Source organism: Eutrema salsugineum, unplaced genomic scaffold (genome assembly GCF_000478725.1).
Source record: "Eutrema salsugineum unplaced genomic scaffold, Eutsalg1_0 scaffold_6, whole genome shotgun sequence".
NCBI classification, from domain to species: Eukaryota; Viridiplantae; Streptophyta; class Magnoliopsida; order Brassicales; family Brassicaceae; genus Eutrema; species Eutrema salsugineum.
Window position 1 is genome coordinate 6,909,497 of NW_006256547.1, and position 26,996 is coordinate 6,936,492.

At 36.2% G+C, this 26,996-nt stretch overlaps 7 protein-coding genes and 1 pseudogene across 10 annotated transcripts; all 8 read right to left on the reverse strand.

The window, feature by feature from the left end:
• Positions 1 to 712: 712 nt before the first annotated feature.
• LOC18013203 (putative F-box/kelch-repeat protein At5g28160) lies at positions 713 to 2,020 on the reverse strand. The gene is made up of 2 exons (XM_024151117.1): positions 1,094 to 2,020; positions 713 to 973 (listed from the first exon to the last, which is right to left on the reverse strand). The coding sequence occupies exons 1-2, from the start codon at positions 2,018 to 2,020 to the stop codon at positions 713 to 715; spliced, it is 1,188 nt and encodes a 395-aa protein (XP_024006885.1).
• A 239-nt stretch (positions 2,021 to 2,259) lies between these two features.
• LOC18013204 (ureide permease 1) lies at positions 2,260 to 4,570 on the reverse strand. The gene is made up of 7 exons (XM_024151062.1): positions 4,469 to 4,570; positions 3,806 to 4,080; positions 3,593 to 3,731; positions 3,357 to 3,510; positions 3,170 to 3,293; positions 2,715 to 3,089; positions 2,260 to 2,615 (listed from the first exon to the last, which is right to left on the reverse strand). Exons 2-7 carry the CDS (start codon positions 4,031 to 4,033, stop codon positions 2,463 to 2,465), a joined length of 1,173 nt encoding a protein of 390 aa, XP_024006830.1. The 5' UTR covers positions 4,034 to 4,080; positions 4,469 to 4,570; the 3' UTR covers positions 2,260 to 2,462.
• A 607-nt stretch (positions 4,571 to 5,177) lies between these two features.
• On the reverse strand, positions 5,178 to 7,105 carry LOC18013205 (annotated as a pseudogene).
• Positions 7,106 to 7,308: 203 nt separating this feature from the next.
• Positions 7,309 to 8,508, reverse strand: LOC18012520 (probable carboxylesterase 7). The gene has a single exon (XM_006395633.2). It carries the CDS (start codon positions 8,432 to 8,434, stop codon positions 7,484 to 7,486), a length of 951 nt encoding a protein of 316 aa, XP_006395695.1. The 5' UTR covers positions 8,435 to 8,508; the 3' UTR covers positions 7,309 to 7,483.
• A 3,700-nt stretch (positions 8,509 to 12,208) lies between these two features.
• Positions 12,209 to 14,316, reverse strand: LOC18012521 (ureide permease 4). Of its 4 annotated transcripts, none has more exons than XM_024151629.1 (7): positions 14,080 to 14,316; positions 13,875 to 14,013; positions 13,372 to 13,528; positions 13,227 to 13,273; positions 12,981 to 13,078; positions 12,464 to 12,838; positions 12,209 to 12,361 (listed from the first exon to the last, which is right to left on the reverse strand). In XM_024151629.1, the coding sequence occupies exons 1-7, from the start codon at positions 14,314 to 14,316 to the stop codon at positions 12,209 to 12,211; spliced, it is 1,206 nt and encodes a 401-aa protein (XP_024007397.1). The 4 variants fall into 4 exon arrangements, with proteins under 4 accessions (XP_024007397.1, XP_024007396.1, XP_024007395.1 ...); XM_024151628.1 differs by having other exon boundaries at positions 13,354 to 13,528; XM_024151627.1 differs by having other exon boundaries at positions 12,981 to 13,099; positions 13,354 to 13,528.
• A 353-nt stretch (positions 14,317 to 14,669) lies between these two features.
• LOC18013408 (erlin-2-B) lies at positions 14,670 to 17,124 on the reverse strand. Its single transcript, XM_006395635.2, has 9 exons — positions 16,875 to 17,124; positions 16,537 to 16,633; positions 16,383 to 16,450; positions 16,243 to 16,302; positions 15,999 to 16,157; positions 15,640 to 15,786; positions 15,270 to 15,484; positions 15,053 to 15,161; positions 14,670 to 14,969 (listed from the first exon to the last, which is right to left on the reverse strand). Exons 1-9 carry the CDS (start codon positions 16,989 to 16,991, stop codon positions 14,865 to 14,867), a joined length of 1,077 nt encoding a protein of 358 aa, XP_006395697.1. The 5' UTR covers positions 16,992 to 17,124; the 3' UTR covers positions 14,670 to 14,864.
• Positions 17,125 to 18,487: 1,363 nt separating this feature from the next.
• Positions 18,488 to 20,097, reverse strand: LOC18013409 (PLASMODESMATA CALLOSE-BINDING PROTEIN 3). The gene is made up of 5 exons (XM_006395636.2): positions 19,975 to 20,097; positions 19,750 to 19,851; positions 19,320 to 19,562; positions 19,157 to 19,193; positions 18,488 to 18,879 (listed from the first exon to the last, which is right to left on the reverse strand). Exons 2-5 carry the CDS (start codon positions 19,799 to 19,801, stop codon positions 18,714 to 18,716), a joined length of 498 nt encoding a protein of 165 aa, XP_006395698.1. The 5' UTR covers positions 19,802 to 19,851; positions 19,975 to 20,097; the 3' UTR covers positions 18,488 to 18,713.
• Positions 20,098 to 22,714: 2,617 nt separating this feature from the next.
• Positions 22,715 to 25,465, reverse strand: LOC18013247 (myb family transcription factor EFM). The gene is made up of 4 exons (XM_006395637.2): positions 25,068 to 25,465; positions 24,092 to 24,664; positions 23,397 to 23,473; positions 22,715 to 23,324 (listed from the first exon to the last, which is right to left on the reverse strand). The coding sequence occupies exons 1-4, from the start codon at positions 25,264 to 25,266 to the stop codon at positions 22,872 to 22,874; spliced, it is 1,302 nt and encodes a 433-aa protein (XP_006395699.1). The 5' UTR covers positions 25,267 to 25,465; the 3' UTR covers positions 22,715 to 22,871.
• Positions 25,466 to 26,996: the final 1,531 nt, after the last annotated feature.

Below are 26,996 nucleotides of genomic sequence, written 5' to 3' on the forward strand. Positions count from 1 at the left end.
ATGTTACAGCCATTAGTGAAGTTACTCACTCTTCTTTCACGGCTCTGGTCCATCCTTGCAAGAACCGTTTTCAAAACTCAAAAGCTGGTTTTCCAGTGGGTTTCTGACAAGGCTATGAACTAAAATTATGATCCTTTTAGCAGTTTAGCTTTTATAAGTTTCTGTGAATTGCCTTTTCGAATCATTTTCTATGTCCACCTGAGGCTATAAGAACCGTGACAGCAACTATGAACATAAAGAGCATACTGATAAGAAGTACATACAGTATGTTCTTCTCGATGATCTCCTGTATTCTCCAAACAGTAAAAACTTGCTCACAAGTGGAAGTGCCTGAAACCCATCAAAATCAAAGATTGGGTGCGGTTTCTATATTTTGGTTTTGTGTTATACTTCAAGCACAAGAAAGTACTTTTGCTAGAACGATCCCTATATGAGTTACTCTTGTAAAAAGATCAACAACAACAACTAATGAGTTTCACAGTTTCAAACTGATTTTAGACTTAACCTTTGGTGATATAACTAGACGTTCGAGATTAATAACCAAAATAAAATAAATAAAAAAACCAAGATTTTGGGTATTGAAAAAGTGATGGCAAAAGCCAAGGAAATTGAACTTGAAACATAAAGAGCGAAATACCAAAAACTGAAAGACTTGAATTGTCATCAGAGAAAGAAACCCTAGCTAGTGGTGATCAAAAACAAAAAAGCATGATCAAAACAGTTTCACTTGACAGCGCAAAAAAACACATGAACTAGGAACCGTAAGAACAACACGAGCCCACTCAACATTCCCCCAGACTTGATCTTCACCATTGCGTTTTTCAAGCGCTAACACCGAACACCAAATGTCCTTGCTTTGACAATGATCAGGCTGTTCAAACTTGTCCCACAAGACTAAGAGTTTCCCACTGTAGTTAGCTAATGCAATAACACCACCATGGCAATTTCTCTTCAATACCTCCAAACCTTTGACCTTTGTCCATCTTTCAAGCTTTTTGTCATAATAATACCACAAGCGACCATCTATACTACAAGAATACCTAATATTCTCTATTACAACAAACCTCCATTCAAGCTTAGCTGTATTTGCTGCAACTTCCCATCTACCTTCTTTTGGATCATAAAAGTAATCATCCTTTTCGTTCCTCTTAACACAAAGCTTTCCTCCGATCACGTTCATTGTTTTGATCAAAGAGAAGCGTAGCTCAGGGCCAGGGTCAGGTAAAGATTCCCAAGTTTGAGTCTTTGTGTCCAAAACCTCAGCCCAGTTCGTTGATTCATCTGCGTCGCAACCACCCATTACGTATATTTTTCCACCGAGGATGCTCGCAACAGGGATCTGTCGAGCCACCTTCATTCTAGGGGCTTTACGCCAGGCGGTGTGAGTGGTCGTCCCCATATTATAGAACCACACGGGAGAAGACGTGGGAGCAGCAGTGTCTTGTCCGACTCGGTAGTGTTTTGAACCAACCATACCGATAGATAGTGATGGTACACGAGGAGAATATGAAGAGGGTATCTCTACCAACAAAGCATCTCTGTTAGACTTGTTGTTCTCCTCCATGTCCATGTCATTGGTTAGGATTTGGTCAGGTTTTATCCAGAGGCTGAACCAAGAGGGAAGACGACGATCTGGCAACTGCAAGCAGACATGGAGGAAGTTCTCTTGTGTTTTGAAGTGGTATCTCGCAAGGTAGAGCTCAAAGGATGAGATGAGAGACCGGAAGATCTTGGAGACTAGGGAGAGTTTCGGGTAGTATGATCTCGATATGCGTGCTAAGATGTTTATGATGATATCATCTGGAAGCCACGAAAACGACGGACACGGAGGATTCGTTGGTGGTTCGACATCGGAGTTCACAGCTGCGGAGGCGATGGTTGGAGCAAAAGAAGATATGGGTTTGTAGATAAGGGTGAAAAGTTTTAGCAACTTTTGGTGTAGATAGCTTTTTGCATCCTTGAGAAGAACAAACCAGCCTCGAGACAGAGATTTTGTGTGCGGTGCTTGTTCTGGTTCCATCTTCATGGGTAAGAAGACATTATACTGTATTAGGGTTTAGGTCTTTTTGGAATGAGCATTTGGTTTAGTTTCTTTTACTTGCAAAACTAACCTGTTGACTTAATTAAATTATCTAGTCGACCCTTTTTGGAAAAATAATTATCAAAGAGAATGGCGACTCGTATTGGCTCCGTCTTGGACGATTTGGCTATAAACTATGGTTACAACCATAATTGTTGTTACCAAAGTAGTAAGAGAAAAAACCAAGAAAGATAATATCTAAACACTTTTGGTTCAATTCAACCAAAAGACTTGAACATGTTACAGCCATTAGTGAAGTTAATCATTCTTCTTTAAAGGCTCAAGCTGGTTTCCTGGTGGGTTTTTGACAAGTTTATGAACTAAAATTGTGATCCTTTTAGCTGTTTAGCTTGTAGATGTTCCAGTGAATTGTCTTTTCAAATCATTTTCTATGTCCCGATGAAGCCATAAGAACAGCGATAGCAACTATGAACATAAAGAGCATACTGGTAAGAAGTACATATGTTCTTCTCGATGATCTCCTGTATTCTCCAAACAGTAATATCCCCCAAAACGTGCTCACAAGTGGAAGTGCCTGAAACCCATCACAATTAAAATAGAAGATATATGTTTGTTTGTTTTCATTTCCACTCTTATATCATTGAACAGAGAAGAATAGGTTTTTAGTCTAAACCTGAACAGCGTCTGCAGCTGCATAGCCAGCAGCTTGACCGCCCATAAACTGAAGACCATTACCAAATCCACAGAGAAATCCAGCCAATAAAGACCAGCCTCGACCGTTCCAGTCATTTAGGTAAGCCTTGAAAGAAGATCTTGGGAGACCAAGTATTGGCCAGTAAAGAAACCTGATGTTAAGTATCAGAGCAATCACAAATGCAGAGACTGAGAAGTAGAAGAAAGCGGTGTAGACATTGAGTTTAGGAACCCCATGTTTCAAAGTGTGCCATTGATCGTTTGTGGCTAAGTTGAATGCAGGTGAGAACAGAGAGAAACAGAGACCGGCAAAGAAAGTTATTGCCAGTCCAATTATTGTGCTTTTCCCAAAGACCTATCAACGCAAATCTTGATTTTTTTTCAAGAAACTATAGGCGTATAATCTGTTAACGAAAAATGGAAAGATTGTTTCACCTTTATAGCTCTTTGTTTCTCAAGCTCTACAAGAAATTCTGCAGTCCCTTCCTTTGCTTTCCCTTTCGCTAATCTGCTGTTTGCTTGATTTGTTTCTATTTGAGAGGAAGAAGCAGTCTCTAAACTGAAACAAGATCAAGATTAGTTTCAAACAAAAACAAAGAACTAGTTGTGAATCTTTTTTAACCTTTTGAAATCTTGGAGTTTAGATTTGTTATCAGCTGCATTTGATTTATGAACAGCCGATCCCAAACAAACAGCGACCAAGAAACAAGCTACACCCGGGAAAAGGACCTCTGCTCTGTTGATTCTATCATCCAAGAAATAGTTCAAAGTTGTGCCTGTGTTAGAAAACAAACAAAAAAGCTCATGAGAAGAAGGAAAGAATCAGTTAAAAGAGTAGTTCAAGAAACAAGAGTTTACCGATAACAACTGTGATACTAGCTGTGATGACTTCAGTGACTGATAAACCAACAAAAGCCCAAGCATATTGTGTTGCTAAGTTTCCAAGGCTAAGAACTATTCCTCCAGCCATTGCAAACATCACAGACTGCCAATTATCCTGTGATTAAAAAAGAAAACCAAAGTTTCAACAATACTTCCCACAAGATTTTGAATGAGAAGTATGTAACTGACTTGAGAAAGCTGTGTGATGAAATTTGGTCTGCTTGGGCCAATTTGGCCTAGTGTGAATGCTATGATCACTGCAGCTAACAGATTTGTGATTGTGTAGTCAAGATAAGTGTGTTGAGGGAGCCGGCCGCGTCTTTCGGTTAGAGTCATGATTGCTGGCCATGTCCCTAAAAAGAACAGAGCCAAGAGCATACAAATGATTGCTCCTCCTTTGCTCTCTATCATGTACATCTCTCTCTCTCTCTCAGTTTATATACTTATGATATAACGAGAAACCTCTGCATCAAAGTAAAGAAAGAAGATTCATCAGTTATCTAGTCGTCGATGTCTTGGGGCTTAAGATGAAGCTAATTGATTTGAAAGAAGGTTCCAAGAACATAACACAATAGAGATGCTGATCCAAGAAGATCTGCAGGAAACTCAAAAACTCTGTTTTACTAAATTTCATCAATTTCCTCGACCTAAAGCAAACACTGTTGATTGTTTTCTGGAGTGAACATAAACATTGAAGATCGAAAAAAAACTCAAATCAGGGAAGGAAAATTGAAAATTGACAACCATAAGGCTACACAAGAAAACAAAATCTTTTGGGTTTCTAAAGAAGCAATAAGAAGAGAGACCAAAAAGGTAAAGATCTTTCATGGTGGGTTTCTTGAAAGAGATTACCTTTATAAAGCTTTTGTCCTTAACTTCGAGGAAGAACAGATAACCAGAGAACAGAGACAAGACAGGACAAGAAAGAAAGAACTTACAAGTTTTAAGTCTTATAGATTCCCATTTGATGGGGGAGATTCAGAATTTGCTTGTGGCTGTAATACTACTGGCAGATCCAGATAGAGACAACTCTTTCCAATTTATATTAATAAATAATATCATTCTGAAGAAATCTCGAGTTGCGTTCAGATTTTGCTAGTAGTTAAGTCAACGGCTGACATAATCTTGTCTTTCTTGGGAAAATCAAGCAAAATCATTCAGGAATCAAAACTACGTATGCTTTCTCCTTCAAAATTATAATTAAACAAAAACAAATTAAAAATTCTCATACTAACGTTGAAATTGCGTTTGAAAGAATCGAGCTCATAATCTTCTTTTTTCCCTATCTTTCTAGGAATGGTTACACTTCCAATGTAGGGTCAGTATACCAGACGAAAAAAAAGAAAGATATAAAATCCAACAACGAATATCCTTGGGACAACTCATATTTGATTGCTAAATCATTCAAAACTCAAAAAATCAAATCTAAAAGCATGCAACAAAACAAAAGAACTTGATCAAAATTGAAGAAGACTAATTAGCTGTGAGCTCTGCCTCTTCAGGTGTTGCTGAATGCTGGTTCTCTCTCCTCTTTCTCTCAGCTAATAGATAACAGGAAAAGCTAAGCAAATCCTGGAACAAACCACTGAGTTTCATTTATATGAAACACATTTTCTTATGCCATTCAATTTTCCTAGTGGCAATATTGAAGACACCGCACTTTGAAGCACCATGATGATCATCTTCATCATCTTGATCTGGCCAAACGTCATCTTCAACGAAACAGATTGAATCACTCTTGAATATTCCATCACCAACTGGTGCTCTTACTGTAACCCCATGACCAAGGATCAACATCTCATCATCATCTCCAATAGAATCAACCCTTTCCCACTTGCCACTCTCAAGATTCAACTTAAAGACGTAAAACAAAAGCTTCTCTTCGTATTTCACTTCTTTCAAGCTCAATATGACTAAAACCTCTCCTGATTTCTGAATACATATCTTCCTCTTCCAAACGTATTCCCACGGCTGCTCAACAAAGCCAAATGGACGATCCCAATACGGGTTGTTTGCGATGACTTCGTCAGGGAAGTCTCCGGAGAAATCGAAAATCCTGACTTGTTGATCAGTTGTGAACACGAAAAGCTTATCGTATCTGTAAGCCACATCCAAGAAACCCGAATCTGTGCCTTTGATGAGAGTCAGATTCGACCAAGAAGCATCTCCTTTCTTGTACGAGAACAAGTAATGCTGTCTGAAAATCCAAGCAACCACGTAATCCCCTGTTGTCTCGTTTATCCACACAACAGCTGAGTTCTTCCATTCGACAATGTCTTTCGACACGTGGTGAAACTTGTCACCAGAAGGCTTGACATAGTAATGTTTCTTTCTTGAAGTTGAAATCCTTGATTGAATCTTCACAAAAAAGAGAAAGCAGATATCGGTGAAAAGATAATAGAAAGAAGAAGAAGATTGTCGTGAGAGTAAAGAAGAAGATGAAGTGGTCAACGAAGTCAACAAGAAGAGAAGATGGGCCATGTGTTTTTGTAATAGTTAAGTAAGGTTGCTTGTACAACTAGTCTAGTGTTAGAGGTATGGACTAGAAGAAGTGGTTAAGACTAGAGTCTAAGTGCTAGAAGTTGTATCAAGTAGTATAAGTATGTGTGTGTTGTGTTTTTGTAAAAGCATCGATTGATCAATATCAAAGATATAGCTTTTTAATGTTTTCTCTCTAAGTTTCTTCTTGTTATCACTTAGAAAAACCAAACAACAACAATGAGTGAAACAGAGCAAGAGTTAAAGAGAAAGAGAGTGAGAAAGAGAAAAGAGAAACAAGAGAGAAAGAAAACAAACCTGAGTGAATGAGAGAGAAGGAAGAATGTCAACACTCTTGTTACCAGAAGACTCGACAAAGTATCCACATTTGTCGTCATAGCTTCCCTGACCTCCGGGTTCGAATCTCACTTGCCCACCACGAATTGGCGAATCCATCGATGGAAGATCGATACTTTCACGTGTTATCAGGTTCAGGAGATGAAAATGTAGACGAAAGTCAACCATGAGGAGCCAAGTCCCTGAGCTAGCCATACAATAGCTCTTGTAGCAGAATCCGACAGGTTTTGTCCTTGCGTTGATCATCTTGTCTTGTCTCGAAGAAGAATCTTCGCCTTGGTGTATGATCTGCAATGATGTACCCGGAGGTCGAAAGCATGTTTTCGAAACGAAATACCAATCAGAGCAAACGGTTTTTGCTCGGGCAAGATCAATAGGGTTCAAGGTTTCGAGGATCTTTCGCAAAACATCTGGGTTAAGCTTGGACCAATCATCGCGAATTATAGTACTTATTGACTCTTTCTTCTGTATCTTTCTCATCAAATCAAAAGCATTCTGACTCTCTCTGATCAAATCCTCCCTTGTGCTCAGCTTTTTCATGTCTGCGCTTACCTTCACAACATCTGTATTACGCCTGAAACGATTATAGCGAGTTCTAAACAGTTTCATCTTCCTCCTCGGAAAATCCATTCGCGAACACACTCGCGCATCCATGTCTGCGCTTACCTGCCAACCACACCAATGAAACTAGGGTTTGGCTTTGGTTTAGTTATTTATATGAATCGGTTGTTACCATTTCTAGATTTTTTTTATTTTTGGTTATTAATTGTTTTCAAAATTTTCCCATAATTATTTGATCTGCCAAGCAAACAATTTGGAAACTATTTTGTTATTGTTTCCCTTTTTATTGGAATCCATTTTGTATTATTTCCCTTTTTATTGGAATCCATTTTTTTATATGTATACAAATCTTAGGCTGCAAGTAACTTATCTCATATTTAAAACACGTATGTGTTTGGGAATAATCATAGCTACATGTAACTAATTTCACATCTAAAAATAATTATTCGTTAATTTATAATCATAATCTTTTCACTTGTTAACAAACTCTGCAAGTTTCTCCACCACTAAACGAGCATTATCAGTAAAAGGATTCTTCAAATGATGAACATGACCTTCTTCTTTAATCTCCATCACCTCAACTTCTCCTTCCCATCCACTCTTCTCCACCTTCGCCGCGTAAACCAAACCTTGCCTCACAAACGCGTCGTCTCCGGCTACAATTACCAAAACCCGTCCGCAACCCAATCCGGATAGATCCGACGATTCGGATCCGACCACGTTAATCAACGGATCATCCGCTCCGTTTTCGCTATTCGGACTCGCGATTCCCCAGCTCCTTTCGATCCTCTTCCTCTTCGTCTCGTCTCTCGTCTCCATTTCGTCAATCGGAGTTTTCCCCCAAAAATAAGGATGGATCAAGATAATCCCAGAAATTAACGATTCTAGTTTCTCTTTTCTCGCTCGAATCGCTAGATGATGCGCGATGTTTCCTCCGGCGCTGTCTCCGGCGAGGAGTACTTTTCCGAAATCGGCGTGTTTGTTTATCCAGTTTTCCGGTCCAGATCCGTCGATATGAGAGAATACCCATTTGAGCGAATTCCATGAATCCTCGTACGGGATCGGAATCGGAAACTCCGGCGCGCGGCGGTAATCCACCGAGATCGCTAAGCAGTCTGCGGCGGCGACGGCGGATGTGAGGAAATTGTGGTAAGTCGGTGAGAAAGCGGATTCGATGATGAAGCCACCACCGTGGAAGTAGACGAGGACTGGAAGCTTTTCACCGGTCTCGGAGGTTTTTTCCGGGAGGTATATGCGGACGGAGAGGTTGTTCCCCGGCGAATAGAGGGTGTCTTTGGAAACGACGCCGTTTTGTGGGTTTAGAGACGGTGGGACAATTGTTTCTCCGATGAGACGCTCGATGCGGCCATTCTTGTAGACTCGATAGCCTGGAGAATTATCGAAGACGATTTCGGAATCCATTTTTTTATTTGGTTAAGATTGAGTGCAATGTTAAAGAAGTGAAGATGATAGATACTGTTTTGGATTTGGTGGTATTTATAGAAATGAGAAATTTCCGGTTTTTATTTGGTTCAACTTTGTGGTTTTGGTAGGATAAACCGAAGTAGAACCTAACTTTGTTGCAATTTTGCAATTTTGGATTCGATCCGGTTTTGGCATTAAAATTAACTCTATTTTCGTAGTCTATGTTAGTTAAAGATGCTAGGTTTCTCAATGAATTTCGATCAAATTGGTTTGGTATAGTAATGTTGGCGATCGCCTTTTGGGTTTGGTTGAAACGAGATGAGTGTAAAGCTTATCAACATGTGTGATGCAAATGGTTGAACTCAACTCATATGGATGTGATGTGACTTGTGAGAAACCGACTTCCTCAATGATAAATATATTATGTGGAGGAAAATAAATCACAGGCACAAATCATTCATAATGGTTATTCACGTTAGCGTATAGTTAGTCAATCAAATGAGTCTAGTATAATTCTCAATAATACAAAAGTACGCATAGTTTATTAGCCATTTCACAGATTTTTATTTTTTGGTATATCAACCATTTCAAATATTTATCACTCACTATATTACAAGTAAAAATCATTAACATCGATTTTTTTATTTGTTTGAATAAGTTATAACTGACGCAAACAGGTTTTCTATGACTATGAAAATGGCTAAGCAAATTTTTTTGGTCGATTTTTACAAATGAAATTCGGACAATTGCATTTCCCCACACTTTACTACGTAAATACTCAGTCCTTTTTTTAAAGAAAGATTTTCTATAGTTTATGGTTTGTTTCATAAAGTTAATTCTGTGTGGAAACCTCTAGTCTAATGGATAATCAAAAAGTCCATCAAGAAAATTTGAATTCAATTCTCAGATGATGCAATTCCAACAGAAACAAAAGCAAATTTATAAGAGAATCTTTGGTGTAGTGCAAGTTTTGTGGGTAACATTGTCTATTGTAAAATTTTCCTGTTAAAGAAAACCTATCAAAATTTATGTTTAATATATAAATCAGTGAATTGGTATTTAATGCAGTATAAATATAACTCTGTCCTACTTTATATTAGTTGTAAATCAAGTTGTGAAGTAGTTAGTAGTTAGTTATTAAGCTCGTTTTCTCATTAAACTTGATCAAAGAGCTTAAAATTGCTTATATACAACTTCACTTTAGCTCAACTTTCATTCTAACATACACATTAGTAAAATATCTATAATACACACATCCAATTCTTTTCTTGAAAATGAAAACACTACGCAGTCCGACAATACAGTATTGCCCCAACGTCATCCCCTATGTGGGTATGTAATGTGGAGGGGACTCACGCAGCTTGGCGTGAAGCTCCTAGCATGAAGGTGGCTCGAGAGAGCCCTGTTGCGGGCATCCTCGATGGGAAAATATACGTAATGGGTGGCTGCGACGCAGATGAATCCATGAACTGGGCTGAGGTTTTTGACACAAAGACTCAAACTTGGGAATCTTTACCTGACCCTGACCCTAATCAAGGATAACTTGCACTTCAAGTCTTCTTCTTCTTCAAGCTTACTTCAACAATCTTTACCTGACCCTGGCGCTGAGCTCCACTTCTCTTTGATTAAAACAATGGACGTGATCCAGGGAAAGGTGTACGTTCGGAGTAGCGTGAAGAAGAATTACGCAAAACATGGACAAAGTCAGCGAGTCTTGGAATGAGACAAGAACAAGATAACAACACTTCATTTCTTTTTGTTTGTCCTTACCAGCTTAATTGATACGATCCTAGGTGATCAACTCTGAAGCAAGAGGCAATAGATGTGGCGATGTGGTGGATGGGATGCAGCGATGATGCGATGGAGTGGTGATGGTGGCTGGTTGCGTGACTCGATGGGATGGTGAAGGTGGTTGCAGCGGTCGGATCAATGATTTGTGATGGTGCGAAGATCGATTGATAGTGTGGTGGTAGTGTGATAATCGAATTGATGATGATGAAGGATAGAAGAATCTCTTGTAAATAGATTAGTTTTAAGAGATTCGAATTTCAGAGTTTTTAGTTCTCAGAAATCAAAGAGAGAAGAGCACGTTAAAAGTTTGATCAAAATTCTTCACTGAATAATACTTAGGCGATTTTCTCTCTTAAATAGAGTTAGAGAGAAATCGTAACCCTAATACAAAACTACATGAAGTCTGAAATAAAACAACACGAAGTTTGATTAAAAAATAAAATAGCGAGGCGTCCCTTCTAAATCCTAAGTGGTGCGCCTAAAACAACTAGTGCACAAGTCAATGTGACTTTGCACGTTATTACCCATTAGTAACAACTTCTAAGTAACCCGACGTAGCAATGATTTCTGCCTCGTTAAAAACCTTGGAGAAGAACCTCCTTGCCTTCCAAAATCTTCACCAAGGAAAAGAATACAGAATCATCACCTAAGTTACCTAGTAATTGTTACTGGGTTCTTCATTCTTCAAGATAGAGATATTGAAGATGTGAGCTCCAGCCTCCAGTTGATCGATGTCCTCTGCAGCTATGAGTGCGTGAGCCTCCTTAGCCATCTCTCTAGCTCTGGAACGAGTAATCCTGCCAGCTACCTCTGGTTCCTCCTCCTCTGAGCTGGTCACGATCATATCATTAATGTTGATCAGATCCTCCGTATCATCTATATACTCCTTCAGCTGCAAACAAAATATCATAATAAAAAACGACGAATTCAACTGATGAAGAGAAACATCTAACTGTAACAAAGTGAGTATCTAACCGATGATAATTTGCAGAGAGTGTTATCAACAACGACAAAGTAGGCTTCTAGTAACATCACAAATGTCCCTTAAGAGTAGATAAGCATACTAGCTAACATTAAGTCAAATTCTCAAACCAAATTAAAACTGTCTGAACATCATGAAGGATTTTCTATTTGAAGAATTAATTTCTTCATGCATTCGTCAGACCACGGTGAGTCGAGAAAGATGTTTATTTTACCTTTTACTAATTTGTTTATATAGTGATGATTTTTTAAATTTATCTTCGCATATTTCGTTCTCAAGAAAATAAATTAAATTCACAACTGATATAAACTTTGTTACGAAACAGTGTTTGGCTCTCTGAGGTCCAAAGAGGAAATCTAAACGTTTCTTAACAAACTATGTTTTCTTTGATTTGGTTGTTGTTGTTTTTTTTTTTTTTTTGAGTCGGATCGCATATTTGCCGCATTATAATCCAAAAAAAAAGAAGAAGGGGTTGGAACCCACATTTCTATTTTAATGAAATATTGATGAAATGTATATATAGAAGAATTTGAGTAAAAAGAAAAACAGTTTTTGGCTTTTAAGATCACAATTTTCATTTTGTCAATAACAATCAAGTTTTGAGTCTTTTGACTATACTATTAGAAATTATACCCTCTGGTTTTTTGCTTGATCTTTGGCTTCTCATATTCAGGTTATAAGAATATATATCCATATGGACTCAATGCAAGTATAGGAACTATCAGAGTATATAAACTGTTCGCAAGTCTCTTTGTTACTTAATAGAATCGAACTCTGGATTTATGTTGTAACATTAAGATACTTGACTTTGAGGGTATTTTAAGCACAATTGTGCCTACAAAGAGGCGCAAGATTATAGATAAAGTGTTTCTTTATTTCAAATTTTCCCTAATTTTTTTCATTTAACTAGATAATAGAAATAGAAGACCTCGAAAACACTGGATTATTGTCATGCCATTATACACAAGCTCAATATAACAGAAACTAAGAAAAACTCGTCATTTCCGGTGACCAGAAGACGCCATGAGAATCGCCACGGCCGCCACAAACATGACCAACATGCTAACCAGAAGCACATATGTTCTTCTCGACGATCTCCGATACTCTCCAAACAAAACTATGCCCCAAAACGTGCTTACAAGAGGAAGTGCCTAAACCAAAAAAACAGAGCAGCTCATATACTCAAAAATCAAAATCCAAACTCAAAATCAATCAATATGAAGAAAAAGAAATATAGAGAGATAAAAACCCACCTGGACAGAGTCTGCAGCCGCATATCCAGCGGCTTGACCTCCCATAAACTGCAAACCGTTACCAAACCCACACAAGAATCCAGCAAACACAGCCCAACCTCTGCCTTTAGAGTCATTTACATACTTCTTAAGCGATGATCTCTCTAAGCCTACCATAGGCCGGTAAAGAAAGATGAGATTAAGAACCAAAGCGATGAGAAAACCCGCGATGGAGAAGTAGAAAAACGCTGTGTAGACAACGAGCTTAGGTACGCCTTTTGGCAATGTGCTCCACTGATCGTTTGTTGCTAAATTGAACGCAGGAGAGAACAGAGAGAGACAGATTCCGGCGAAGAGCGTTATGAATAGTCCGATCATTATGCTCTTTCCAAAGACCTGCGAAATGACCAAGGGTTTAAACACCGAGTAGTAATATATACTCTCCTTTTGCTATGTGATATTTGTAACAACAAAAAAGTTTCGAACTTTGAGTTCGTGGTTTCGGGTGTTTTTTTCTCTTTGGTCAGTGTTATTGAACCTTGATTGCCCTTTTGTTCTCTAGCTCTACGAAGAATCCTGCAGTCCCTGCTTTCGCCTTCCCTGTTGGTTTCTCTTGAGACTCAACGTCGCTTTTCACTGTTAAGGGTAAGAACAAACATAAGAAAAGGTCACAACTTTGATCAAAATTCCACCAAAAGATCCAAACTTTGATAATAATAATCCAATATCACCAAAAGATCCCAACCTTAGTTGAAATTTGAATTCTTTTGCTTTTTGCATATACCTTTTTCAGGGCTGTCTTCACCTTTTTTGATGGAAGAATAGAAATCTCTGTGAAAGGTTAGATCTTTGTTAAAACAGAACACGCTTTGAAAACATGGTGTAATGGCGAAGAAAGAGCAAGATCTTACTCTGTCCCAGCTTTATACTCGCTAGGTAAAGACTCGAGTTTCGCTTTGACATCAGCTGCGTTAGAGGAGTGAACTGCAGCGCCGAGGATAACAGCGATCAAGAAGCAACCAACTCCGGGAAAAAGGATCTCTGCTTTGTTAATCTTGTCGTCCAAGAAATAATTTAATGTAGTCCCTATAAAACTCACCGTGACAAGCAAGAAACCAAAGCAACACAAGTGATTTTGATTCATTACAAAACAAAAGAACGTAGAGGTTTAACATCTCAAGCTTCATTTTAAACAAAATTCTTAATTTATTTTGGGATTGTAGAGGTTAATGTAATTTTAAAACAAATGCAAACGCAAACGGAAGAAAAGTTTCATTTCGTTTAGCTCATTTCGTTTGAGTTTAGCGATTTCATTTGAGAGAATTATTTTATATACAAAGCTGAAAATGTTTTATGTTTTAAAAATGTTAAGAATTAATAATATGTATTTTCGCATATAAACGCAAACGCAGAAATTGTATTGGAAGCATACCAATGACGACGGTGATGCTTGCGGTTATAACTTCAGTAACAGATAAACCGACAAACGCAAAAGCGTATTGAGTCGCTAAATTCCCAACGCTTAGAAGCACACCGCCAGCGACTGCAAGCAATACCGATGGCCAGTTATCCTGTAAATTCCTCGGATTACCAATCAAGTTCATGTAAATATCAAGAATCTCAAGAAGGGACCAAACCTGAGGGAGCTGAGTGGTGAAGTCAGGTGTTCGAAACGTGCTTTTTCCAACCTCGCCGAGCGAAAACGCGATCACGATTGCGGCCAAGAGATTTGCGGTTGTGAAGTCAAGAAAAGTATGTTGAGGAAGACGACCTCTTCTCTCCAACAGAGTTAAAATCGCTGGCCAACTTCCCAAACAACATAATGAGAGTATCATACATCCTATAGCTCTTGCTTTGCTCTCAACAACATACATCTTCTTTTCTTTTTCTTGCTTCTTCTTCTTTTAACACAAAGACTTCTCTTTTCTCTTGATATTTATGGGTTTTGCCTTTTACCCGGTTATCCCCACCGCTTTGGAGACCTGTCCGGTTTATCTAAACCAGATCTTCTCATTAACTGCATGTATGTTGTTATAGTTGTGTGGAGAAGGTTACATGTGTATATCAAAATTTATGTCAATAAGGGGTTTCAAGACACATCGGCATTTTCAGCCTAATAAGACCAAAAAGAGCTCAGATATGTTTGGACTTTGAGTCTGCATTTGACAAGTGATCAACTATTACTTCACATGTTATTGAAACGGAGAATATCTATACGCTTTGAATCTGATAAAAACGGGTTATGGTATTACACGAATAAGCTCAAGTCCCAATGAGATTCCTTATCAGACAAAAACTTTGTTTATTAGGGAATCATGTTGCAGTACGATGATAGCCACAAGAGATGCTTACAAATTTCAGTACTAAGTTATGCAATAATAAAAATAAGGTTTTGTTTTGGGAGAAGCCTGAAACATCTAGTCTAAGAATCAGTGGCCGTTTCCAAGTTCCCATCACTAGATTTGTCTTTTGCCGAATGATTGAGGAAGTTCCCAAGTAGCCTTTGATCCAACACCATGTTAGGTACCTGCACAGTAAAGAATAATACTTCTTCAGAACAGCAGAAACAGAGAGATCACAGATTAGAAATGAGAGAGAGTAGAGAAAAACCTTGTCCCCAAAGAACATTTTGGTGTTACGGGCAATGGCATCGATGAATTTGAGCTCGAGAAATTCAGGGGTGAGCTTCAACTTGTTAGCTTCAGCTTCTTTCAGTACTCTTGAGAGATTAAGCAGAAAGTGAAGATTAGATCCATTTTATTCTATATATGTTCTATGTTTGCTTATTTTAAGAACAAGATGTATGAGAATAAAGACTGGCTATTACCGGTAGTAATCTGCATCCGCGAGACTCTTTTGACGATCAAGATACATCTGATTCTCGATATCTGCTTCTCTCCGTGAACTGTCTTTCTCAGTCAGCTTCTGTTGCATCAGAATCATGCTAACATTGGCGTTCTTCTCGGCTTCACTAATGGCCATTATTTTCTTGGTCTCTGCCTCTTTCTCAGCAACTCTTTGTTTCTCAATAGCAATCAAGACCTTCAAAATCATTCAATTTTCAACTGTGTAAACAATCTTAAACCGATCTGTATTTGCTAAGGAGATTCCTACACCTTCATCAGGCATTATACTAGAATTGGAACCACAAAAAAAACAGAGGGGACTGAATTGCCAAGGGTCGAAAAAGAGTGTACCTTAGTGCGTTCCTCTTCCATTTGCTCAAAGTTCCTCCTTACACTCTCTGGAATTTTCGGTTTTGTGACACGCACACTAATAATTTCAATTCCTGGAGCATAACGTGTGCAATCAGCCTGGAGAGCCTCTTTCATTCGTTCATCAATCTAAAACACATTTGATTGAATAAATTACCGAATGCCATTGTATATTGTCACCAGATATCAGAGAACGTAAACATTATCCAAAGTACGGTTTATTCACTGCGATGAACCAGTCAATTACATGAGCATAATATTCAAACTGAATGTCAAACAGCTATAAGCTTTTAAACCTTTAAGATCAAAGTTTATATGTTTCCATAATGGTAGTTAAGTACCTGGTCAAAGATGTCAATGTACACTTGCTGAAGCGAATGCGAACTGCAGAACTGGTTGATCTCATGATGTATCTTGTCATATATCCATGTGTTATCATAGTTCACACCATAGTTGAGCAAAGTGTCATAAACATAATCCTTACGCAAACGATTAACAACCTAAAATCATTTTACTCTGGTCAAAACATGAGAACAAAGATCAACAGACTTTAAGCAGCGGTAAATGCTAGTAGAAAGGTCTTACCTCTATCTTCTCAAAGGTAATCATGACACCTCCTTTGGTACCACATGGTATATCCTTAACCTAAGGCAGAGAGAAATACTTAGTAAACAAAGCTACAATCCAAACACCTACAAGCTTTCTTAAGGGAATGAAAAACTTACCTGATCTGTTTGGAGAGTGACTTGAACAGGCTCGTAGTTGGTTATGAAAGGCAACTTCAGATGAAAACCTAAAGCAAGGAACGGTGTTTCAAATCAAAAACAGCAGAAGAACGAAACGGAGATGACACTGAGGAAAAGGGATAAGTAGTAATACCTGGCTCTGTAATCATGTTGAGAAGAGCACCACCTCTCCAATACGCTCCAACGTGACCTTCAGGAACTTGGTGCACCAACGATGAAGGGAACATGACCTGCTAATCCATTACATAAAGTAAACCCGTTAACAAAGAGATGTATAAATTTTGATGTTTATCTAAGAATATAAAGTCATCGTCTTTAAGTCAACTTGGGATACAAAGCTCCAGCATTGCGATTGTGGGTAAACTCAAAATCGAAGGAAGTATCTAACTTGTAAGAGAGAACCGATTTCAGTAAAAAGGATCAAAGTGAAATGCATCATCGAATCTTATATAGCGAGAAAAGACGATTTACCAAAGCGGCGATTGCAATGAAAACACCGAACGCAACGAAAATCGAAGTTACATCGCCGCCGGGTTCTCCGACTGGAGGACGGTGGCCAGTTTCTGTTCTCCGTTGCTGAGGATCCATGGCGAATTTGCTTGACCGGGAGGGGTTTCTTCTTCTATGTTCAGTGGAAATTTGGAAACTTGGGAAATGGGTTTTTCAATGATTCACCTATGGAGGTTTTAATATGGTGTAGGAAGAAAGATTGTAACTTTGTGTGAGTATGCTAATCGAACCATTGGATTGAGATGGGTCAACGGGTCGGGTTTTGTAAGATGGGTTGGCTAATCTCCAAAAAAAATTTCATCACTTTCTAGTGAAGTCATTGCAGATTTGTTAAGACCATTTAGGCGTAGTCTTTAGTTTGTAATATTATATCATTTTTTAAATGTAACTCTTTTTCTTATTTTTTTGGTGATTCTAATATCTTAAGATTAATGGGATAAGTATATTAATAGCAAAAACAAATTTTAAACTTGAAAAGATAGATTCAAAACAACATCGTTCAAATTCCACATAAAGCACCTTTCTTTTTTTTTGGTAAAAACCACATAAAGCACTTAATAGAAGAGACCCTTTCTGAAGAAACAATCTTATCACACACTCCACAAACTTTGGTTTAGGTAGGAGATCATGCATGATTAATTTGTCTTGTCTGAAAGAAATATTGTTTTCGTTTCGTTCTCTTTTGTGGCTTAATGTTATCTAGTTCATGTGATAAATCATAACTTTAACATAACCAACAAGTTGGTGAGTCGTTCACATCTTCTAGTCATATTTAGAATATCTAGTGATGGTTCGGATTTAGCCATCTAGGGAAAGAGAAAAACAAAAGAAATGTAACCAAAAACATCAAAAGAAACTCTTATAAACCGAACCAAAATCAAACCAAACTAATAAAGTACTAGTGTTGTTTATTTGGTTTAAGTTTTTCTAAAACGACAAAAATCCAAAACGGGAAAAGTTAAACTGAAGCCAAACCGGTAAACGAATTGGATCAGTCCGATCTTAATAATACCAATTCTATATGGACCGATACCGATTCAAATATAATCTGTTATAAACAAAAACTCGGTTCAATCCGTGATTAAGTGTCAAAGACAACACAAAAAAGTGTAAAAGACCACCAAAAAGTGTAAGAAAAAATGTATCAGATTTGTGAGATTCTATAGAAACCGATAAAAAATCAAAACATGCTTTTTAAAAACCTTTACAAATCAGGACCAAATCCAAAATCAAACTGAATCGGTCGACCTAAGTAACTTTTGGTTCACCACACATATATATTTTCTTGCTACCATATAAATGCTAGTGCTTTGGTTTGATTTTGGGGAACTTCATTAAACCCAACCAAAATCAAACCAAAGTATTTGGGGTTGGTTTTGATTTAAAATCATTTCGGGTTGGTTTCTCAGTGACCGAATCAATTACGTTTTCTTTGTCCATCCCTAGAATCAACCCATAAACCACGTCCACAACAATACATATCTTTGAGGCTTTGAGCCATAATTGACTCTACTTCTTCCCCCATTTTGCTACAATATTCTCATCATGTTATATTTCTCTTTTCTCTGCGTATAACACCTAAATAGAAAGATTCCATTAAATCAACTCTTACTTTACATTGCATGCGTGACAGAGAAAAATACCAGAAATTAATAGATTTCTTATATATAAAAAAAGACTAACATCAAGAAACCAACCCTACTAAAGTGGAGTCTGCCTCAAAGAACTTGCATTCACATGTGGCAAAATCTCATCCGTACATCAGAAACATCAAGCCCGCTTTCTAATCACATTGCCTTTTCATAGAAACGCAAAGACGGAGAAACCAAGTGTGAGTGCTAATGAAGTGAACAAACTCAAAGCATCATTCCCTGAAGGATCAAAAACTCCGGTCGGACCAAACGCAGGAGGTCCCGGGAACGTTGGTGTTCCCAGAGCTCCGGTCGTCGGAGTTGTCCCTGCATTTCTGTAAGAACACAAAAACAAAACAAAAAAACTTTCAAGTCACGTTATGAGAGACAAGTTTTGACCAAACAATATGTCTCGTACCAAATCTTGAATATTAAGAAAAGAAAGGAACTTTATCGTCAATTGCAGCTGTTGAGATTGGTTGGTGGCTATGTCTTGATGGTGTGGAAGGAATAAATAATCAAAAATGAAACTAAAATTGTTTTTCCCTTTTTAGGAGTTTTTTGGTAAAATCTCTGTAAGAGTTTAATGAACGTTTAATTCCATAAACATACCCAGGACTTGAAGGATAGATGCAGCCAGTAACCACAGCTACAAAACCAACAAAAAAAAAGACAGAGGAAATCATCAAAAAAAACAAAAAAAATACAGCTTTTACTTCATTAAACCAACAAATTTAGATTTCAAAGATTTGGTTTTTTTCTTAAGAGGAGTTACTTGAAGGAGGATTTGGGCTGGTAGTAGCAGTTCCTGAGAAATTACAGCTTCCAGCGAGTTGTCCAGCTCTTTGGAAATAGCTATTCACTGCCCAATCACAATGACTCTTGACATCGTTGGGTTGGTAACAAGGACCTTTCTCATGGATTGGATTACAATCTGCTAAAGCTCCACATGCATAGTCTATTGATGTTTGAAGCGCTTTCTCTCCGACTCCATCTCTGCATAAACAGTAAGTTGCACCTAGAAACAGAGAAAGACAGAGGAAAATGTGTTTAGATTGAAACCTTAAGAACAGTGAATGATTTGGATTAAAAAGAGTTCTTTTGATAAGATCATTGTGATTGGTGGAGACCCATATTGAAAAAGAAAAAAAAATGCTTTTAATGAAGAATTTGAGAGAAAAATGGTCAAAAACAGAAAAACTTACTTGAATAGCTGGTTAAGGCCAAGAGAAACAATAGACCAAGAAGCAATCTCATGATGATTATTCTAAAGAAGGCACCAATGCAAGTGTCTCTTTACCCCAAAGCTAAAACACAATCGAAGATGAGAGAGGAAAAGAAGGAGAGAAATAAAATTAGAATTAGTCGATGAGAGAGATTCGGACAGAGGGAGACGAGTTTATTAATAAAAGTGACTGATAAGACCATACCTCTCTCCAGTTCCAAGGTTTAACCACAGACAAGAATCTGAAATTTCAATGTCCAAACTCCAAATATTTATATGGTCCATGGTTAATTTCTGAACATTTCTTATAAAAGAATATAGAATCATCTAGTAGTTGTCAGAAAATCTTGTAAATATTATGTGAATATCTCACCATTCATATTTGTATCTATGAAGTTTGATTATAAAATCTCTCTATCAAATAACCGTTAATGTTAATATTATGAGAGTGAATATAATTCTTTCCAATACAATCCTCTCATCACCTTCAATATTATATGTTTATTAATGCCAATATTTTTTTGGTCGTCTGGTACTATATTTAATTATTCCTAGTTATTATTAAAAGCATGACCAATTAATCGTGATTTGATCGTGAGACCACCATAATGGTCTGGATTCAGGAATGAGACTTAATACAACCAACAGTTTATTTTTTGTAAAGCATTTGGGTTGGAAAAATGGAAAATATTAGCATTTCATTGATGAACGAAGACATTTGGGAAATTGACACATTTTAGAAAATATTTGCATTATATGTGAGTTAATGCTGACCTGGCCCTCTAGTCCTTTTTATGGTTGGTGGCTTGGTGCACGATACATTCGAAGTTTAGTAGTAATTAATAAATAGTTTCATTTCGTAGCACTATTCGTAATTTTTAATTTATACCTAAACGGTAATTAGTAACCCATGTGTCGGGTCAAAAGTTAACCCAACATTGGTATCATGGTTTCTGCAGGTTCTGTTGTCTCGGCATCAGCGTCGTTAACTTGTTATTGTTTGCAATATTTTTTTTTATAACAGACTGTATTATCTTTATATAATAAGATTAAGAGATTAATTTACCAGTTAACTTAACTATCGAAGATAAATAACCGTACCAAATTTAATTTAGTAAGAGTGTAAGACAAATGAATTCAAGCACGATGAAGAGAGAAATTATCAGTCAAAACATATATATAAAAAAAAATTATATATATATATAGTCACTTATTGAAGAATTGTTAAAATGTTGAGGAGTTGATCTGTTGGTGTTACGGTTTGATTTTTTTTTTAACATAAAATTATCTAACTAATTTTATTTGACTAATTGAAATGGTATCACATTTTAGACACATATAAAAATCTGATGATTGAACTACTTGACAGAATGCCCGTATATGTGTCCAAAATTATTTGATTAATCTGATTGAACTAATTGAAATGCTATCATTTTTAGACTCATTGTAGAAAAATTATTTCGATAGTAAAAACTCAGATAAATCAAATAATTTTGGAGATCAAAACCCGTATAGTATCAAAAATATTTGTTTCTAATTGCACTACTTTTTTAGATAATTCAGAAACACAAAAACTTTAGACAATTCAAACGCTTACCACTACTAATTTAAACAACACTTTGACAAAATATCACTACTCTGACTCTCAAAACAAATATAATACAAAACATAAAATTGTTGGTTGACAAAAAAAACGTTAATGGTTATTATTTCGAGTAAAAATAGATTGATTTGTCGAAAAAAAAACAAGTACAGTACAGTACATTGAGTTACAGAATAATGTTTATTCTGAAATAAAAATTTCTGTTTGACAAGTTTTCTGAAACAAAATCAAACTTAAAAATAAATATCTTTTATAAAAGTAATTCAAGAAATGGAAATGGCGGATTTGTCTTGTAAGCTGAATTAGCCACCAATATTGAATGAGAATATTCTCATTTTGTTAACTAATAGGGAAAAATTGCGAATATAATTTTATACCTGGCCCTTTTAACGAAATATAATTTTATATGTATACTAATATCATAATTATTAAAGAAAAGAATCAAAGATGACTTTTTGTGTCATTAGTTGATTTTCGTTATTCGTTTAGAATGATTCTAACAAAAGCACAGTAGAGAGAGGTGTACCATTTAAACCTAGATTAACATCAACCAAGATACGTTCTCGGTTCTCGTAACTAAAAAACTTAGATCTAACACCTTCCAAATTTTGATATTCTTTTATTTATTCATAGCTATTTTTTAGTAATACAATATTTTGACATATTTGTTGCTGTTTGTAAATATAGTTAGCGTAATATGATCAATGGAAAAAAAAATAGATACATGTAAGGAAGTGCTTACTTTTGTAACTAAATAATACGAAAAGAATATAGCTGACTTTTAGAGCATAACTGATAAATCTAAGGACCACTCCACACCTAGTGATCCGTTTATATAAAATAGACAGCATCGCGCATGAAAAATATATAATAACAATCATATATTCAGAATTTGGTGGCGTAAATATATTTAGGGAAACCTATTGCCCAGATAAAATGAATATTCTAAGGTTTTTTAAAAAAAAATTGACATGTTTTTGTGCCAATTACAACAAAGTTTACAAATACAAATAGTTTCAACAATCTAATTTAAGATAATCGTTTTAAACGTTTGGTTAGATGAGTAGTATTACGGATCATTTCTAGAAATGGAAAATGAAAAATACCTAATATGTACATGTAGACGATTGATTAATCAAGTTAGCCATGATTGAACGCCTACACATATTCATTATATTAATATAGACTATCCAAACATATAAGAGTATGATCCACCAACTAATGTAAAAAGAAAGACAAAACAGAGTACATCTTTCTAGCTAGGTATGGGAGTAAGATGGTCATAATGATTTTCTAATTAAGTGGCATAATATTAAACAAGAGTAATCATTAAGAAGTCCATAAAAACACTCGCTGCCTCTGGCCTACGATACATTTTTCTGCTGAGAAGTCTATAGAGAGATACAAGCAATGAATTTAGCCACGTAGCCACCCACAAACCCTAACCCTAGATTCAATCTCTCTAAGTAAATTAATCAAGAAGAAGAAAAAAATATAAATTAGAATTTGAGAGTTATTTCACTTCCATTAATATTGCTGTGATCATCACCTTCTTCCCTAAGAGCAGCCAATCCTTTTCTCTCTCCGTCACCACTCTCCGATGACTTTCCTTCATCGGCGGCATTGTCTGTTGACTGATGATGAGCTGAATCTGTGGAGGTTGTGCCACCGCCGGATGAACCGTTAAACGTTTGGAATTGGTGGTGGTGGAGCGGCTGAGGTGGAGGCGGAGTTGTGTAGAATTCTTGAGAGCAAAAGTGTGGTGGAGGCTGCGTCGCCGTAGTGGAGTGGTGATGGTGGTGGACCTGGGGGTGGTAGAGACTCGGTGTGCCGCCGTGTGCGGTGGTGTATTCTGGTGGGACCCATATGCCACCTAGGACCACTAAATGTGGACCTGGGCCACCTGATGTTTGTGGGCTTGGGCTTGGTCTTCTAGTGTGAAGCCGATACTTCTGTTTAAAAGGTACTTAATTATGAGTTAAAACAATTGTAAGCATATTGTGGTGACTTGTGATGTAAGTTACCTGGAGATGACTTTTGACTTCATCGTTGGTCAAACCATCAACTTTCATAAGTTCTCTTATCTGTTTTGGTGTAGCCACTGCAAAAGTATAACAAACCACCATATAACTTTTATTCATATATATCAAGTCAATTCGATTAAAAAATGAAGACTTCACTTTAAACATTAAGCTAAAATGGTTGTTTTTAATCTATCCAATCTAGTGAACTGAAATCAAATCCAAATCTCAATTGAAAATACAAGAATCAAATCGAATTTTAGATTTATTTGAAAATTCACTATCTTTCGAATGGGAATTGAATATGAATCATAACTTTTATCGTGTGGAGTTTATCCACAGCATATCCTGGTTGCTATTTCATTTATAAACCGAAACTAAAAAGCCTCCGACTAAAACTTATATTTATTTCAAAATAATATACATATACTGTACGACTAATAAATGAACAATAACAAATTTTAGAAGTAAATTCGATCCACAGTATATTTGTTCACTTAAAGATTCGAACAAAGCCCAAAACTGCAAATTAGATTCTTGAGACTCCTAAAGATATATTCAGAGTTGTATAAATGAGTGTACAATAGTGATAAAAGTCATTCTAATTAGTCGATAGTTATGTGAAACAATATCCATGACCATGATAAACCTAGAGCAAACGAAAGCTAAATAAAATAAATAAGAGTACTTATATGTACCTTGAGAACCACCTAGCATTTGAAGAGCTTGGACAAATCTCCGGTGCAAATCCGGCGACCAGCAACGCCGTGCTTTTCTATTACTTTGATTTGTTGTAGATGAAACTCCATTGCTATTCGTAATGTTATGATTATTATTGTTATTGTTATTACCATTGTTGATCATGGTCTCATCATTACCGTCATTAGTATGTTCATTGGCCGGAGAGACTCTTTTGACTTCCGTAGACAAAGCTAATTCGGGCAAAGATTGTTCCTTAGAGAAAGGAAGAAAAGCACCGCCGCTATTTCTTTGTTTTGCATCAAAATGTCTGAGTCTCGGACTACTAGCAAGCTCGTCTTTGGGAGACTGGTCAGTAGTTTGATCAATGTTTTTGGGTTTGGTTTCGGGTTGGCTCCAAAGCTGAGCAGTTGTCATCCAGTTATTCCCTTTGTTATTCGCCTTTTCAGGTACTTGGTTCCTCAAGGGTATGAACTCTTCAAGAACCGGTATTGTGGCAACACTTTGGTTGTTATTGTTGTTGTTACTATTTGCTCTATATGCTTCTAGCTGTTGTTTGTAAACTTCCACAGCTGAAAAAAAGATATTTAAAAGTAATTTACAATATGAAAGTTAAAGATGCAACTAACATGAACCTTATAACCTTTAAAATCACTTTAGTTTTATTTGTTGAATTCAGTGATGGGAGGAAGCAAAAGTTTTGTGATTCAAAGAAATCAAAAGCAAGCTCTGATTTTTATGAATTAAATTCTTAAATAAATGAATAAAGATCTTTTTGAAAAAGTAAAAAATTCAAAAACTCTTCTAGACGTTTAAAGAATTAATGGTTTTATCAGTTGGGTTTTTTGGTCTTGTTTTATTAGCTAAGACATGTATTCTTTCGTGGCAAAGGAAAGATTTTAGTTTATATTATACAAAACTATATATATATATATGTACATATATGTAACTGGATATATATATATATGTATGTACCGTTGTTAAGGAGCTGCATGCAAAGGGGAAGCTCGCGCTTGAAGGCATCGATCTTGAGACGTTCTTGTTCGAGGCGAGAAAGCAGATCTTCAAGCTTTTGTGTGGTTTGATTGCTCTGAAAATTTTCTCCAAAGGATTTCAAAAGCATAGAGTAGCTTTGTGGCTTGCAATCCAAGCTCAGTTCTGACGAGGAAGCCATATATATCGCCTACACAATCTCTCTCTCTCTCTCTTTCTCTGTATGTGTATATAAGAAGAATATCTAGTAGTGTTTTTGGCTATAAATAGATGATCAAGGAATCAAGAAGAATTTGTGGTGGCTTCAAGGTTTCAGATGATGTGTATATGCTAGATGTTTCTTTAAAAATATATTCAATGATTTTGAGGGTTTGTGAATATTAGGGTTTGGAGAAGAAGAGAAAATGAAGAAGAAGATAGAGGAAAAGGGGAATAAAATGTTAGGTTGTGGACACAAGGAGGATCACGAGGAGGTTCCTGTCCTTTTTAGAGGGCTCAATTCAAAGGGAGGGAATAAAGTGATCTGTCACTATACACATATATACACATATACTATATATATTTATATATATATATATATATATCAGAGAGAGAGAGAGAGAGAACATTCTCACTATTAGAAATCGTTCCTCTTCTCTAATGATCAATGAGTCGATGACTATATATGAGTACTGTGGCTCTTTAAAGCTTACTAATTAAGGCTGGTGATACGGTTGCTACCATAGATGGTTTCATGAATCGAAGATTGATTAGTGAACAAATTTCCTAACCGTGCAGTAATTGAAAAAAAAAACGATGCGGTTAGAAATAGCTATAAATATAATGTTAATTCAGATATATTAGTGTTTTCTATAAACTCTGATAAAAATGAAAACCGTTTAAAGCCTTTTTATTTGTATAACAGATTTCCATTTACAAAAAAATATGGGTGACGCGTAAAATATATGTGTTGGGTTGTAAGCAGACTTACCTATCCAAAATTACAAGCAACATATTTATCAATGATATTTGTATTTTTTTTTCTGCCAATTAGAAATTCCCGTATGTTTGATTGGAGTAGTCTTATAGACGACATAAATTGTGCTGTCATAGCAACAAAATTATCAACCATATCGTCGAAACTTTAAATGTACTCAAATCGTTACAAATATGAACTTTGCAGTAACTTAATAGCATATATATTTATGGCTCAACTTAAATCAGCAGACTACAACCACTACTTGATTGTTATTGACTTAATTATATTTAGTTTTTGTTTTCTAATCACTTCTTTTGTCGTGTTAACTTATTTTTAATATAATTCCATTTGAAAGAAAGAGAAAAGAGAGGCTAAAGGAGAAAAGAGGAGGATATAAAGCATCAGAGAGCAAAAGGGAATATATGGAAACTTGTTATAAAGAACAAATGGGTAAGAAAAAAAGCTTTATTATTTCTATTAAAGCGATTTATTGTTTTAATCTCAGATTCCGCTTTTGTTGGTTCACCACTTCACATAGCTTATAGTTTTGTGAATTCAGTTTTTTTTTTTTTTACTGTAATATGTTTCCTAGCTGTGGTACTGCGCTTTAATAAATTATTTAAGCTATTGACAAAAATAGGTTTAAGCTAATAATTCTGATAATATTTTTTTATTCACCGAACTTGTTAAATAAATTATACAACTTTAAAGTTTATGTCATATGAAAGGAATCAATAGTAAACATTTTTGGTACATTTCTGGCAATTTTAGAGTCGTTGCCAAACAAGAAAAAAAAAATCTTCTACCACCTTGTATATGTTTTATTAAATTAAAAATGAAATTTTGAGATTCAAAATAAATCAAAGAAGCATATACTAGGCAACAAGATTTTTATATTTTTCGTCGCACGAGAGCGAGAGAGAGAGAAAGATAAACGACTGATCAATTATTTT

Excerpts from the sequence above, each read along its gene's own strand:
- LOC18013409 (XM_006395636.2), bottom strand. The coding sequence starts at position 19,801 with ATGAGATTGCTTCTTGGTCTATTGTTTCTCTTGGCCTTAACCAGCTAT. Across the intron at positions 19,563-19,749 it reads GGCCTTAACCAGCTATTCAA|GTGCAACTTACTGTTTATGC; the intron begins GTAAGTTTTTCT and ends CTCTGTTTCTAG. Across the intron at positions 18,880-19,156 it reads ATCTATCCTTCAAGTCCTGG|AAATGCAGGGACAACTCCGA; the intron begins GTATGTTTATGG and ends GTGTTCTTACAG.
- LOC18013408 (XM_006395635.2), bottom strand. The coding sequence starts at position 16,991 with ATGGATCCTCAGCAACGGAGAACAGAAACTGGCCACCGTCCTCCAGTC. Across the intron at positions 15,787-15,998 it reads ACATTGACATCTTTGACCAG|ATTGATGAACGAATGAAAGA; the intron begins GTACTTAACTAC and ends AATGTGTTTTAG. Across the intron at positions 15,162-15,269 it reads GCGGATGCAGATTACTACCG|AGTACTGAAAGAAGCTGAAG; the intron begins GTAATAGCCAGT and ends TAATCTCTCAAG.
- LOC18013204 (XM_024151062.1), bottom strand. The coding sequence starts at position 4,033 with ATGTACATGATAGAGAGCAAAGGAGGAGCAATCATTTGTATGCTCTTG. Across the intron at positions 3,511-3,592 it reads TAGTATCACAGTTGTTATCG|GCACAACTTTGAACTATTTC; the intron begins GTAAACTCTTGT and ends TTTCTAACACAG. Across the intron at positions 3,090-3,169 it reads AGAAACAAAGAGCTATAAAG|GTCTTTGGGAAAAGCACAAT; the intron begins GTGAAACAATCT and ends TTGCGTTGATAG.
- LOC18013203 (XM_024151117.1), bottom strand. The coding sequence starts at position 2,020 with ATGGAACCAGAACAAGCACCGCACACAAAATCTCTGTCTCGAGGCTGG. Across the intron at positions 974-1,093 it reads AAGAAGGTAGATGGGAAGTT|GTCAAAGGTTTGGAGGTATT; the intron begins GCAGCAAATACA and ends AGATGGACAAAG.
- LOC18012521 (XM_024151627.1), bottom strand. The coding sequence starts at position 14,316 with ATGTATGTTGTTGAGAGCAAAGCAAGAGCTATAGGATGTATGATACTC. Across the intron at positions 13,274-13,353 it reads GAGTATAAAGCTGGGACAGA|AGATTTCTATTCTTCCATCA; the intron begins GTAAGATCTTGC and ends AACCTTTCACAG. Across the intron at positions 12,839-12,980 it reads AGAACAAAAGGGCAATCAAG|GTCTTTGGAAAGAGCATAAT; the intron begins GTTCAATAACAC and ends GTCATTTCGCAG.
- LOC18013247 (XM_006395637.2), bottom strand. The coding sequence starts at position 25,266 with ATGGCTTCCTCGTCAGAACTGAGCTTGGATTGCAAGCCACAAAGCTAC. Across the intron at positions 24,665-25,067 it reads CATGCAGCTCCTTAACAACG|CTGTGGAAGTTTACAAACAA; the intron begins GTACATACATAT and ends TCTTTTTTTCAG. Across the intron at positions 23,474-24,091 it reads AATGCTAGGTGGTTCTCAAG|TGGCTACACCAAAACAGATA; the intron begins GTACATATAAGT and ends ATACTTTTGCAG.
- LOC18012520 (XM_006395633.2), bottom strand. The coding sequence starts at position 8,434 with ATGGATTCCGAAATCGTCTTCGATAATTCTCCAGGCTATCGAGTCTAC.